The 14,760-nt window shown below is 36.7% G+C and overlaps 1 protein-coding gene across 2 annotated transcripts in view; it reads right to left on the bottom strand.

The window, feature by feature from the left end:
* The window catches only part of KLHL5 (kelch like family member 5), a 68,075-nt gene extending 55,372 nt beyond the window's left edge, over window positions 1-12,703 (bottom strand). Inside the window, exon 1 of one of the 2 annotated variants that reach the window (XM_037530570.2) lies at window positions 10,763-12,703. In XM_037530570.2, the coding sequence (XP_037386467.1) occupies window positions 10,763-10,767 (5 nt within the window). In that variant the 5' untranslated portion in view covers window positions 10,768-12,703. Of the gene's footprint in view, window positions 1-9,847; window positions 10,280-10,762 lie in introns of those variants that run through there. The other variant, XM_037530569.2, reaches the window with a different exon arrangement.
* Between the last annotated feature and the right edge of the window lie 2,057 nt (window positions 12,704-14,760).

Below are 14,760 nucleotides of genomic sequence, written 5' to 3'. Positions count from 1 at the left end.
TCCCTGTCCTGTAACAGATTTGGCGCCCAACGTGATTTAGGACAGAGCCATCCGTGGTTAGTCAGCCCCATGGGGAAACTGGGCTTCCCTATGGCACTAGCTACCATAAAGGCAGGTTTCCGGGGTCTGGGGTGCCCCTCTCCCTGCCCTGTAACAGTATGGATCAGTTTCTTTAGGGAAAAGGCTTCTAAGAATAGTAAAAAGTTGTATAGGCAGAATGATGACAGATTATATAGAGGAAGAAAGATATTAATAAAAGCATGAAGTGACGATTTTGACAAAGGGGGAAATTTCAGATTCATTAGCCAGTCAACTGTACCTAATTAATTTTAAGGAGTAGTAGGAGATAAATTTGGATGAATATGAGATAAAATGTCTTGGACACAAGGTTAAGGTCTAAAGACTGAGACTAGCAGGCAATATAAAGTAAGCTGTTGAACAGGGAAATGTTTTAGTAAATTGACAGTAGTATGCAGGATACATTAGAGAGTGAAGTGACACTTCTCTCTCCTTTCAAAGACTTCTCATCAACATCCTTCTGACTCTACTCTACCTATCCAACTTTATTTCTATTTTCCAACAGACACAAAACTTCATCCGTTAAAACAAAGTCTACAATATGTAAATCCCTCTTATATGCTGTTTGGCTCCTTATTTCTCTGGCTTTAAAATCCTACTCATCCTTTAAAGTTGAGCATAGGAACTACCACTCTTTGACAGACTTTTCCAATTACTCAAACCTTGTGGTTCCCAACAAATGTAGCATTAACCCTCTGCAATCACACATCAAGGTGGTTTCTGAAAGTTGGTGGAGGGTGGATTTTCAGTTGATGGAATGACTACTAAGTGCTATAGGCACTGAGTGGGCAGAGGCCAGAAAAAGTAAACATCTTGCCAGATCTACACAATGCCACTGAGATAGTTCATAAGGGTCTTGTCTTCATTGTCTTCTTTCAAATAATTATTTACCAAGCATTTATATGTACAAAACACCACAAGCAATATAAAGATGAAAAACAAACAGATCTTTAAGAGGTTTTAAACTTACACTCTGGCAGAGAGAAGAATAAATGAGCATCACAAGTGAATAATATATTCTAATAATAATGTTTTCTCCTTTCATTTCCACATGTTTATTCCCACTGTAAGAGAAGTCTTGAGTATATTTGTCGACTCAGTTTATCACACTTCCTCATTAGTTATGTATTTTTAAAATTAGTGTTCATTTATTTGACACTAAATTAGAGGTATCTTTGAAACATCAATGAGGTAATGCCAGACAGTAGGATAAATGTTTATGGAGCTCAAATCCAAGTTCTAAGGAACTCTAATAGACAGAGTCCAACAGTGGAAAATCTATTCTAAGGGAGACTGAGACAGCAAAACTGATAAAGCTGAGGGAAACCAGCAGGGTATGGTGTCAGGCAAATAAAGGATAAAGGTGTTTTAAGGCAGAAGGCACTATGTCAAATAAGATATCTGGTACCGTGCCAAAGAAAACTGTCCACTGGCGTTAGCAGTATAAACATTTTGCCAAATCAGAGAGGACTAGTTTCTGTTAAGGAGTGGGAAACAGAGCCAGACTGGTGGATTGAAGGGTGAATGGAAGATGAATAATAAGAGAAGGCATGTGTAGACAACTTCTTCATAAAATTCTGCTGAATAAGAAGGCTGTGGAATGGGATTATACCTGGAAGAACTGAGGGATCAAGACAGTGGATCTGCTTTGCCTACTTATTTATTTGCTGATTTTTAAGCATGTGGAACAGTTTAAAATGATGAGAATGACATAGCAGGAAGGAGAGCTTGATGATTTCAAAGGAAGAGTTTGAACCAAAAAGTGAAGATTTTGATAAAAGGAAAAGAAATTGCACAAGCACAGTGGATGGCTGGGACAGTAAAAGCACTGGGCTAATTCTTCTACTGTAAGATTTGTAACTTTCTAAATGCATTGATTATTTAAAAACTAAAGAAGAGATATGTGCAAAGCAATCTTCTCAAATTGATGAACAGATTAGTCTTCTGAAAGGACTCATGAAGTAAAGATTAAAGGAGAAACTATGGAATTAATAAGTAAAATGACAAAATTTTAAAAAATATAGTTCTTTTAAAATTTACCAATGCATTGTGTTATATTCTAACAAGCAAAATCAAAGAAAAAACAAATTAGAACCTAGGAGGACAATAAAATAAGTTATAATAAGACAAAATACTTGAAGATTTTAAAAATCAGTATTGCTACAAGTCTTGAATGTCAAAATGAATATTTCCACAAGGGAAATGTTGACAAACAGGGAAATTAGGCCAAAGCTGGAAAATACTCCTCAAAGACAGAATGCTGAAAACCCCTTATACTTCAGTCTCTAATAATATTGCCTAAGGTTTAGCCTGTCCAAGTGCAGCTACCTTGGGGGTGGGGGGGAATCTTCATTCTAATAAAACATTAAAAAATTTATCTATTGAGATAGTAGCTTGTTTAGTTCCCATGTTAGAAAGGGTTTACAGAAATATTTCTCAGCTTCAACTCAAATCTCGGGCCATATACTTTTTTTCTCTTTTACTGAGGTAACATTGATTTACAACACTGTAATGATTCAGATATAAGGGATTACAACCCTTCAGATGTATGATATCAAATACTTTATGAAAAATATACAGTAAGCATAAGCATTAATGCTTACATGGCATAAACTTCAGCAATTACATAACATTTTTCTTCTGTCTCTCTAACCTTTCCCAAACAATATAAAATTGTTCTGCTAAAGAGTTTATCCTGTTCCAATAAGAAGTATTTCCTAGGGTAATTATTACACAGGATAATAGGTATTAAAATTCATTACATTGTTAAAATATCAAAATGGTCTCCACTGACTATATAAATGAGATCCTTTATCATACTTTTGACCCTCTTAATTTTTTTCATACCACTTATCATCACCTGGCATGTTAAATATTTACTTACTTATTGTCTTTATCTTTACTACAAAGTAAGCTAAGTAGAACTTTGTTCATCACAGTAGCCCTGGTCTTAGAATACGGTAGACGGGTGTCCAATAAATATTTTTCTAATGAATGAATCCAACAATTATAAGACCAATAATAAAAAGTATATACTGTATACATTCTTAAAATTATAAAATAAAATGCCTAATATTTTTAAAAAGCATATTAGAGAAGAATTTACCTCTGGTGTCAAAGTATTTTCAGTATTTTGTCAACTTAATAGTATAGGGGAGAAAATAATTTTCCTTCCACCTTTCTAGGTTCTTGGTTGAGACAACCCCTGTAATAAAGGAAAAATTAACAGGAGAAAAACAAATTTAATTTCATATGTATAGGGGCCCCAAAGAGATGAGTGAGACCTAAGGGCAAGGTGGGTAATTGATGCTCATATGCCATCCTGTGCCAAGAAACAGGATGAGGGCCGGAGGCTTCAAAGGAAGGAAATATGATCACAGAATGATCAGAGGAGCAAATATTTGGTTATCAAATGTTTGTTCTACCATACAGAGAGGTCATTCAGATAAAAAGTTTTAAAAGTTCTCTCTTGTAGTAGCTCTCTTTCTGGAAGCACTATTCTTTTTTTTTTTTTTTTTTTAAGATTTATTTATTTATGCATACAAGAACTAGGGTACAGGCCAGAGGTGCGGGAGGGTGAGAGGATTCACCAGAGACAGAGCAGGGAGCAGAACAGGAAGATGGACCAAGAACACTGCTGAGGGGAGCAGTGGGTGAGACAGGAGAGGTCTGCTGTGCCATGTGGGTAGCTTCTTGGTTGGCCGGGATTGAACCCGCGCTGCAGAGGCTGCAGACAGTTTCACAGTGCTGTTCTCAACCCTAAGATATTTAAGGGGAAGGTAAAAGTTTTTCTTTAATCTGCTAGGTCTTGATTGCCTTCTGCTCAAAACAACTCACACATCAAAGTTGCACATCTAAGGGGTGACCTATTCTGCTCCCCTTCAAGTGAAAAATTGTACTCTGTAAAAATTTCTTTTTTGCTATATCATTCTTTAGACATGATCACATTGAAATCTAATAGCTAAGTAGCATATATCTTTTCAAACTGACATACTTTATTCAAACTGGTTATCAAATTATATTCTGTACTTTTCTTCATTTTAATAACCTTGCTTTAGTTAATGTTAAACTTGAGATACAAAACCTCACACTATTTAAAATGTAAGTGCCAATTATGAATACATTTTCAATGTACTTAAAGAATGCAATTTCTACTTTAAATCTGGTCAAATGTTAGTTTGTGAATTTAAAAGATGACACTATTCAGTTTTATAATGGCAACTCTAAAATATCATTAAGATAGACAGCAGATGAGCGTATTTCAACAGTGTGGCTTTTAAAGCTATGGCTTCACTCAAGAATTTAAACCATGGCTACGCAGTAACTTGTTTATATGGGTAATCATTATTATATAAACCTCTCTTCACAGAGTTTTTAAGATGACAGTATTTGTTTTATGAGTAATCAATTTTAATGGCTCTATTCCTGTAGTTTTAAGAGTGAATATGTACTGCATAAAGCACATCAAGAATTGATTTTACTGTACTAACCCAGAGGCATTTTACCTCCCCAAACACCCCCTCAACTATAAAAAGAATGAGTTACAATGCAATTTCAAAAAAATCCTTTCAAAAAGTATTCTGGGATACTTTTTAAAACTTTGTCAAATCAGGTTTATTAACAGAATGTGGCTTATTTAAAAAAATTTGAAAACCAATAAAACTCCACTAACATTTAAAAATGCACAATGGCAGAAACTCAAATTAGAAAAGATCTGAGATTTAATTTTGAGATTTAATTTTCAATTTCAAAATTGAAATTAAATACAGGTACATCAAATAGTCTGCACCTCTTATCCAACTTCATACAAACTAAACATTAACAATTTTTTTAAAAACCCTTGTATTTATATAAATTCAACAAATATTTGTACTACATGCAGAAAGAATACAAAGATGATAAAATAAAAATAGACAGTAAAATCCATCAGGGCAAGGGTCACTATATCCCTAATAACTTATACAATGCTCAGCATTCAAATACTGAGTTGAAATCAAAGAATAAATTGAGGTATAGACCTTGATTTGAGAGATCTTAAAATTTAGCACTAGAGTGTCTTGAATGAAACTCTAAATGAATTGAGTTCAGGATTTTGAGTTCCGGAAAATCAGAAAACTCTTCAAGGTGAGAGGTATATTTAAATTTGGCTGGAAGCAACATGATCTGAAAAGGGGGTGGATGTTAAGAGGCAGACCTTACAGGGTATCTGTGGCAAATAGGAAGAAGTCAAAGATGACAGCATTTTCAGACTTGGGAGATTGGAAGAAGAATGATAACATTAACAATAATAAGGAAGTAGCAGGATACAGTTTGAGGATTGAGTGTAGCTTTGGGAAATTGTTTTAATTATATATCTAACAACTGTGTAGATAGGAGTGGGGGTAGAGAGTCACATGTATAATAGTTAGACATCAATCTAAGAAATCAGAAATTTAAAGTGTGACTAGATGAAACCTGACCTGCTATCTCTGCATTCTTCCCATCAGTTATCACAAAGACATGACATTAAAATTTCTTTTGTAGTGAAAAAATTTTTTAGAATACACTTTGAAAGCCAGAATTAGGGTGTCTAGTACAATGTTAAATATTTCATTGTGGTAAAAATTGTTATGAAATAGTTCTGATTTAATCAGTAAACAAAAATTAAAAATATATATCAGATTTAAATTCAGTTATAATAAGCTAAGAGATTTGCTTTTATAAGCTACATGGTAGATAGAAAACTCGGCAGTTAAAAACTGATACACAATGAAAATGGAAGTAGTTGTATAGTAAAAGTCATCTAATATAGGGATTTCGTTTCTTTGTGTACCCTAAAAGCAGTGGTATCTACAATAAATGTGAAAAAAAATGGGATAAATTTTAACCTTTAAATTATCTCTTTGGGGCCTCCCCGGTGGCGCAGCGGTTGAGCGCTGGGTTGCGAAGCTGCCCACAGCCTCTGCAGCGCTGGCCGCCCGCTGCTCCCCTTAGCAGTGTACTTCGGTCCTTCTGCCTGCTCTGCTTCCTGCTCTGGCTCGGGTGAATTCTCTCACCCTCCTGCGCTTCTGACGGTACCCAGTGCTTATATAAGTGAATGAATGAATGAATGAATGAATGAATAAATAAACAAATAAATAAATCTTAAAAAAAGACTAAAAAAAAAAGACTAAAAAAAATTAAAAAAAACCAATAAATTATCTCTTTGCTGAGATCATACAGCATCTTAAACTACTTGCTCAGATAACTCAATAATCTCATTACTTAATGTCTTCTCCCCAAACTGGAAACTATGAAGGTTACAGAAAGGACCATGAACTTTTTAGCATTTACAATACAGGAGTTGACACTCAACTCAGAAATGCAATATAGAATGGTAAAGATAAATAAACAGAGGCATGTATAGAATGCTTAGATAGTTATGAAACTAAAAGACATATTTCCAGTCAAGCCCCCTTGTCAGGTAAACTTATAGTCCACAAAATGAAAAAGTCAGTAGTTGTAAAAATGAGGTTTACATATTTTTAAGGATTTTAACTTGGATACATTATGGCTATTATTCACAAATCTATTCCTATGGGGTTAATGCCATATATCGGTCATTGTCACCCTAGTGAGGGGGGGTCTTCTTTCTTGCATTAGCCATGTCCACAGTGACCTATGACTTCCACTGTGGTATCTATAAATGGAGAGAGAACTTAAAAGCACTTCTGAAAGAATATGAATACAAAACCCATTGGACCAGTGTTCTGTCTAAAAAACTCATGCCAGAAATGTAAATTAATGTACTATTCCCTTCGAGGAAAAGCCTTACCATGTAAAAAATGTCAACTAAACCATACAGTGTACTTAATGACATCGTTAGTTTACATTCCGGAGTAAGCTCCTTATTTGCTCCAGACTACCAATAGTCTACAGACCTGTTAGCTGGGCAATGACTGATACTTTCACAGGCACTGCTTCACACCGTGATGATTCCCCCTCACCCAAGCTCTCTCTCTTTTATAGTTATAAAACCATCATCTGATTTCATAGTAACTTATTTAATAACTCATATTGAGATGTCCCAAAGCAGTCCACTTAACGTTCATAGACTGCTCTTCTTTATAGTTTCATTAATTTTCACATTTACTAATATTTTGAATTACTGTAACCAGCATATCTGTTAAACACAGGATGGTAAATAAACACAAAAACACTAAAACACTTTTAGTAAGTACTTAACAGGTAAGCAAAGAGGTGTATGGGTCTACTGTGGAACAACTTATTTAAGTCATGAGTGTTTGTTCAGTGGCCTTGGGTCAGAAAGCACATTTTGCAGAGGTAAGAGGGAGTATTAGGTTAAACTACGAGCAAGTTCAGAGGTAGTTGGTTGAGAGTGCTTCTGCTGTCATTTCCCCACATTATTGCTAATTAATAGTAGCCTACGTGATATAACGGAAAAAGCCTGAGTTGATAGCTAAGTCACTCACCAGCTAGCTGTATAATTTGGGCAAATCACTTTACCTCTTTTATCTTTGGTTTTTCTCTTCAGTAAAATAAGATTAAATAGAATATGTGGGGACTCCCTGGTGGCCTAAAGTTCAGCGCTACTGCCCATAAGGGTTGTTAAATCCCCTGCCAGGAAGCTAACCCACATACATTATAGCAGACCTCTCCTGTCTTGCCCACTGCTCCCCTTAGCAGTTTATTTCAGTAAATCTGCTTGTTCTGTTCCCTACTCTTTCTCTGGTGAATCCTCTCACCCCTCCCAAACCTCTGGCCTATACCCTAGTTCTCCCATACAAAAAAAAAAAAAGGACATGCAAGTATTGAACAAGGAGTTGGATTTATAACGGAAGCTACTACTTCCTGAGTACCTAAACATGCATATGTAAAATACTCTAATAGAATGCGGCATTCAGTTGTCTCACACAAATTATTATAAATATTCCCTCCCCCATTACAGATGAGGATAGTGAGGGTTACATTAACTTTGTGAGTACCAGGGTTCAATTAGAACCAAGGACTGATTCTAAATACCATATATTTTTCAATTATAACACACAGTTTATTTTCAAAATATTCTCATTTGCAATTCACAATTTGTAAGGAGGCCAAGTACGTTTTTACCTCTATTGCATGTATGAGGAAGCAGATTCAGAATAGAGTCGAAATGTACAAAGTTATATATCCAGGAAAGAGTAGTAGAACAGACTGAAATTCTTAACCTCAGTTGACCAAACTGAGGAGAAATAAGGCATTAAGAGAGGGGGAAAGCAGAGTACTTAAAGGACACATAACTTCTAAGCAGCACAAAATATAATTGTTTATTGTAATTGCAATTAAATGCCAAAATGGCATTTATTCACCAAGTACCAGCATCTCATAATATTTTCCTCCAACTTGATTCCCTCTCAATTTCTGTCAGTATTTATAAAGTGCAGACCCACATGACATCAAACGTACCTTTCCATCCCTGCCTCTAGGACCTATATCTGGTAATAGGGCAAGCATCATTTACAAAACCAGCTAACTTAGTATTACATAGCTTTTTTATCCCCAACTTCATCCACAAAATTTATCACAGTTGATACTATGATAATTGCTGCATGATTATAGCAAAATATTTACTTTTAAAAATAGCTCTGTGACTTGGTGACTGGTAAAACAGGAAAGATTTCCTTGCCACCCACTACTTAGATTTTGTGAATTTAAATATATATTTGCCGTGGCTCATGGATGAAAACTGTAGTAACAAAATGATAGCAACCACTGCTAACTTCCTGCCTGATCCTTTATATCTGGCAAGTGCTGAGATACCCAACCATCTTATGTGTCATAAAAAGTAATAATCTGGATAACCATAATTTTGTCTTTTATTGACCTGAACCAAGTCCAGTATTTCTGTCTTCTATAAAGCTTAATGGTGACAGAGTGGGGGAAAGTAATCCATCAGTACTCTCTAGGCACAAACATAATCAAGCAAAATTGCCTGACTTCTATGAATACATAATGAGCCAATCACAACTCAACCTGATTCTACAGCAGGACCAATCAGATTTTATAAATTGTATGTTTATTTTAGAACTGCATTAAGTCAGGGTAGGAAAGGATAATGAAAGCAACATAGAGGAGAAAAATGTGAAGCATTCTGTTTCTCGGCTGCTTGTAATTAAAAATGGTTAATCACTACAAATGTTAATTAAACCAGTGAACCATTAAAGAAACACACTGGCTTGCCCTATAACTAGACCTAAAAAAAAAAAAAAGCTACCCAAAAACTGTTTTATAATTTAACTCCAACAAAAAAGTAAAATGAGACATGCCAGTGGGTCAGATCAGTGGAGACCAGTGGAGGCTAAAATTTCTTAGTCTTAAATCAATGTTCTTAGAACGCTGTTCTAGGTAGTCCTCACAAACTCCCAATCTGTAATTGGGGGTGGAAGAGGGTGTAACAAATAAATTAGGACAAATTGATGCAGATCCATTCAAAAGGACCATCCTGAATCTGTCCGACTATTTCAAGTCCTATAGAGGATAGTAACGAGTGTTCTTCTTTCTGCATAACAGAAATATCTACCCCCAAAGAATGGCAAATATTTAGGAAGATATGAATCAGCTAGCCTCAAGTCTTAATGCCCCCTCATCTATTCCCTACACTGCAGCCAAACTAACCTTCCAAAGTGCTTTGCATTTCTTGACCATACTACTCTTCTTAGAACTTTTTGTTTTTGATCACCTACAAGAAACATAAAAGTCAAGGTCTTTAGTCTGGAATTCAGTGTTTTTAACAATCTACAATGCCTACCTTTCCAGCCTGGCCCTCCTCTCAATTCCTCTTTGGATTTCACAGTTTTGGGTCAGAGTTAAAACACACTGTATCAAAGGAAGCGACATAAATGTTATTGAATACTTTCCAAATGAAAGGGACTGTGGAAGACATGAGATAATACAAGCATGAACAGTGTAGGGTAAGGAAAAATATCAGGCTTTTCTGCCCTCCTGCCATCAGGATAGATGAGGGAACCCTGTGATCCTGAATGCATGCCTGATGGCGGGCACCTGAAGTGGGTACACCTGCGCTAAGACTGTGCTTTTTAAGGGCGGTGTCACGGGGACGCCAGAAGAAGCTGAAAGAGAAGCCAAAAGAGAAGCCGAGAGAGAAGCAAGAGAAGCAGGAGCTGAGACAAGGCCGGAGAGCCCAGATAAAATGAAGACTTGCTGGGGGCTGGGAGGCCTGCTAGCCTCTCGGCCCTCCAGCATCCTTACCTGCTGTGTACCGGGTAAATCCCAATAAAAGACCTGCAAAACCACTGAGGACTCTGACTCCTCCTTTGCCCGGTCTGCTGGATCAGAAAACCTGCTCAGTGGCCCATTCCTGCCCCTACAAGCAGAGTTAAGGAAGTCTTTTTCCTTCTGCATTTAACCTTCAGTTAACTCTCAGCTCTGGTCCACTGGCAATCTGATAGATGTCAACTATCAGATGTTATCAAGGAACACTGCTTATTGTAAAAATGATCCCCCTGATTAGAAAATTTGCACTTGGACTCAGAGGAATGATAAAGTAACTATAAATAATTCATAGGAAGCCAAAGCTTTGACTTCTTGGTGTGATGTCTCATATAACTGGCATCTCCCTTGTGGGGGCCCTGGGAGCAAAGTCCATGGAGTAATAGAAGAGATTGTCTCCTGGGGGAACATGAGGATTTTAACTGCAACTTACCTCATACGAGCTTTGTCTCCCTGAGCCTGAGCTTTAACTTAGAGAGCTGTCTCCCAGATGGCTACATGAACTGCTTACGCAGACTGCTGTGAGCATTACAGCTACTGATGAGGAACATTTGCTGCTGACTTGTTGGCTGATAGCCTTCTGAGTAAACAAGTCTATGGTTGTTTTGTGAGTCTGAAGGTTTCCTTGAACCTAAGAAGATCTGTTCATTTGCATGGCAACAAGAGTACAAGAATGCCTTAGAAGGACACTCCAGATGTTCTACAATGTGAATCCAATCCCCTTTCTCCTTTTGTCTATTTTTAGCCTAACATACATCCTTGACAAATCCCACCTAATCTCACACAGGTTTTACTCACTTTCCTCTGTTGTTATTCTTTTTCCTGGAGATCCCCTCTTTGAGGTAACACCTACTACCTCCTAATAGTACATTCCTTTAGCCATTTGGTGAGGTGAAATTATGGATATTTTTCAAATGGGAAGAAAGTATACTGCATAGGTAAAGAATGCAAGAGAACTTGGCTAACTAAGTTAACTGTACATAACTTACAGAAAAAGAGTGGAAATTTCCTAAAACTAACTTAGTGGAGACAGATGGCAACAGAATAAAATGTCCAGATAGAGCGTCTAGAACAATTTGGATTACAGAAAAGAGCAGAGCCAGGCAGTACATTTAAGTGCCCCCTTCTTCCTTCATTATTAGCCAGAGGCCCTATACCGGGATCAAAGGCAGCTGACTACTAGGGTTAGATTCAGTAACTTGGACCTTAGATTACAATGGAGATAGCTCTTGCCAGTGTTCAGAGAGGGAATATTGTTTGCACAAGTCAGCTCCAGCTTTAGCTTCTTTTCCTGACTATCCTAATCAGTCTGTCACACTAGAATTTGCAACCTGAGGATAGCTTTGTAGTAGAATTTGGAAAGGCATCACAAATTTCTTTAATCCTAACCGATTAAAACTGCCTCCTCTATTATGCAATCGCCAAATTCTCTAACTTGCTGTATCTTAGGGACTACTTCATTATTTCCAAACTTGGACAATGGTTCATTTAAGAACCAAGACGTGGTGGGCCTCCCTGGTGACACACGGGTTTAAGCACAGCACTGTGAAGGTATCCATAGCCTCTGTAGCACGAGTTTGATGCCCAGACTGCCAGGGAGCTGCCCACATGGTGCAGCAGACCTCTCCTATCTCGCCTGCTGCTTCCCTCTGCAGTGTATTTCAGCCAGTCTGCCTGTTCTGTTCCCCACTCTGTCTCTGGTGAATCCTCTCACCGCAACACCTCCACCCTGCACCTCTGGCCTGTACACCTGTTCCTGTATGCATAAATAAATCTTCAGAAAAAAAAAAGAAGATATGGCACTTAGGGGAAAAAAAATCCATCCTTCTGGAATTACTAGAGGTCTCAGATAGTTTAGGTGTGTGAATCTTAGGTTTCAACACCTACATAAAAGCAAAACAGAGAAAATCAGTCAACAGAATAAGAAGAATGAAATACATGGACAGAGAAAGAAACTGGGAAGAAGTCACAAAGACTTGGAGAAGGAAAGCAGCTTCAACTCCTAACTTTTTGTTGAATTATCCTGTTGCCACTGAGACGTAGCTGCATTTTCTGCCCTTGGACTCTGTGACATAAAGTTATATCCTTTGTCTAACAAAACACTCTTTTATTTGCTTAAGCTAAAAGAGCTTAATTTTCAATAGTCCTCAAATAATCCCTAAAACCAAAAAGGGGGTGAGGGGTAATGTATAACAGTATCTACAATTAGCTTTTATCATATTGGAGAAAGATTCTGTTAATGTTTAAAGAGAAAGGGGAAGCGAAAGTTCAGTAGAGATATTTTATATTAAGGCTGTAAAGTTTCCATCTTTTTATCTTCACAGAATCTAACACAGTGTGTAATACACATCACACTTGGAAATGTGTACTGAATGTGCACATTTTTCCAAAAGAATAATATCCAAATTAATAAGTTTATTATTTCAAAATAATTTCATTTCCAATGAGTAAAGATGTTCTTTATAATTCTCATTAGCATAATTTTATGATTAAACACACATATATACATACAAAAGAAATGGTATTTTCTTTTCCTTCAAGAGAATACTGAAATACATAATTTGCATTTGAGTTATTCAGACTTTGTGTTAGTTCATGGGACAGTAATGCCTCCTTAGTGCAGCAGTCATGAGGATAGTCTATAAATGCTATACTGCAATGTTTCTTCAATTAAAAAAAGTAATTGTTTCCAGACTATTCCAGTTTTCCTCCTTCTGGGCACCCGACAGAATTGTATTTCTCCATCTTCTTTGTTGTGTGTGTGCATGACTTGCTTGGCCAACGACAGGGCAGTGAAGTTAATGTCACTTCGAGGTAGAAAGCTTTAAGAGCCAATGTGTAATTTATCACACCCTTTCGCCTGTCCTAATAATTGTTGGAAGCATGTTTTGAGATGGTGCCTCTGACAATTTGGGGTTCCAAATAACTACCTAGAACAGAGTTCTCCTGCTAACTCTAATTGGACATTCACTATAATTGAGAAATAATCTTTATTGTCTGAAACCACTAAGATGTGATGGTTTTGTATTACCTTTACATAATTTACCCGACCTGATATACTCAGCAAACCCTTCCCTCAAGGAGTGAAGACAGTGAATAGCTCTGACTCTCAATTTATCTTCAGAATAGTAATGTTTTGTATAGCACTGCATCACAGGCTGCTTTATTATATGCCCCCTTCATTATCCAAACTCCGAAAATCAGACACACTTTTGGACCAATCCCTCCTTCTCTCAGCTCTCACTACTTGCTATCTGAAGCTCAGAAACAAGTAATTTTGGATAAATTGGTATTTCCTGCCCTCCAAACTCTTGTCATCTGTACTCAAGAATGGAAAAAAAAAATCACAGTGAAAGATTCTTGATACATCATTTCATGCACCCTTAGAGCTGGTTTTCTACTACCAAGAATCTATTCAATATTAGACTTTCAATATCTCTTGAATGAATGAATGTTATCATTCTAATCATACAAATAAGAGAACAGAATCAGAGTGGTTCAAGAATAATTTACATTCAAGAATAATTAAGGTCATTCTTTAAGGACTTCTACTTATCTAAACACAGTCTAATTCAAGACTCTGAGTTCTCTGAAGCACAGAACAGGAAAGAAGCCCCTCTTACTTCGAGGCACTTAGCATAGATGTTTCTTACATTTTTTAAAAGCAAGTATGTTTGCATATACATCATCTCCAGAAGGATGCACAAGAAGCTGGCAATATTGGTTGGCTGGGGGTGAGAGGTTGTCCAGTAGACAATTTGCAAAAAAGAAGAATGACTTATGGAAAAATTCAGGGGGAAAGTAGCCTTTCCTTTGATATACTGTATATTAAAATCCTGACTTTAGATTATCTTTGGTTTGGTCCCTACCAAACAGGCTAACCCCAAACTCTTTGTTCTCCAATTCTTATCCAACTTCAGTTGTAAGAAATATTCATGAAGAACTGCCTGAAAGACTGCCAACCCATCCATTTTATAGGCTCAGTGGTTTTCATAAATGTTCCAGTCAAATAAATTTGGAAAATGATGTAAAAAGAAAGCTACTGAAATTGTGTTATTCAGTTATTTCAAACTTATTTGAGCTCAGAACCTTAGTTCTAGAAATAAACTATTAATTTCTCATTCCTTAGAACGGTTTGGGAAATATTTTTCTAGGTAATTCCAAAAGTTATGAAGTAATCAAATTAAGCCTTCAGAGAACTTATCTTGAGAATTTTATTATTGCCCTGAATTGAAGAACATTGTGGTCCAAAATCTGCAATTTTTGTAAGACTATTTTAAAGATATCAGCTGCATCACACAATCTTTTTACTGGAGCCTATGAAGAAATTTTCCTTTCAGGCCCTTGGCAGAAGAATTTTTTTTTTAATCTTGGAATTAGAGTTCACTTTTCTGCCTCTGTCTCTTCTCCTGGCTGCTAAGCAGCCCCGAG

This window comes from Talpa occidentalis, unplaced genomic scaffold (genome assembly GCF_014898055.3).
Source record: "Talpa occidentalis isolate TD23 unplaced genomic scaffold, MPIMG_talOcc4v2.1 talOcc4.6, whole genome shotgun sequence".
Taxonomy (NCBI): domain Eukaryota; kingdom Metazoa; phylum Chordata; class Mammalia; order Eulipotyphla; family Talpidae; genus Talpa; species Talpa occidentalis.
The sequence above is the reverse complement of the archived record's forward strand: the minus strand, read 5'-3'. Positions and strand labels throughout refer to the sequence as shown.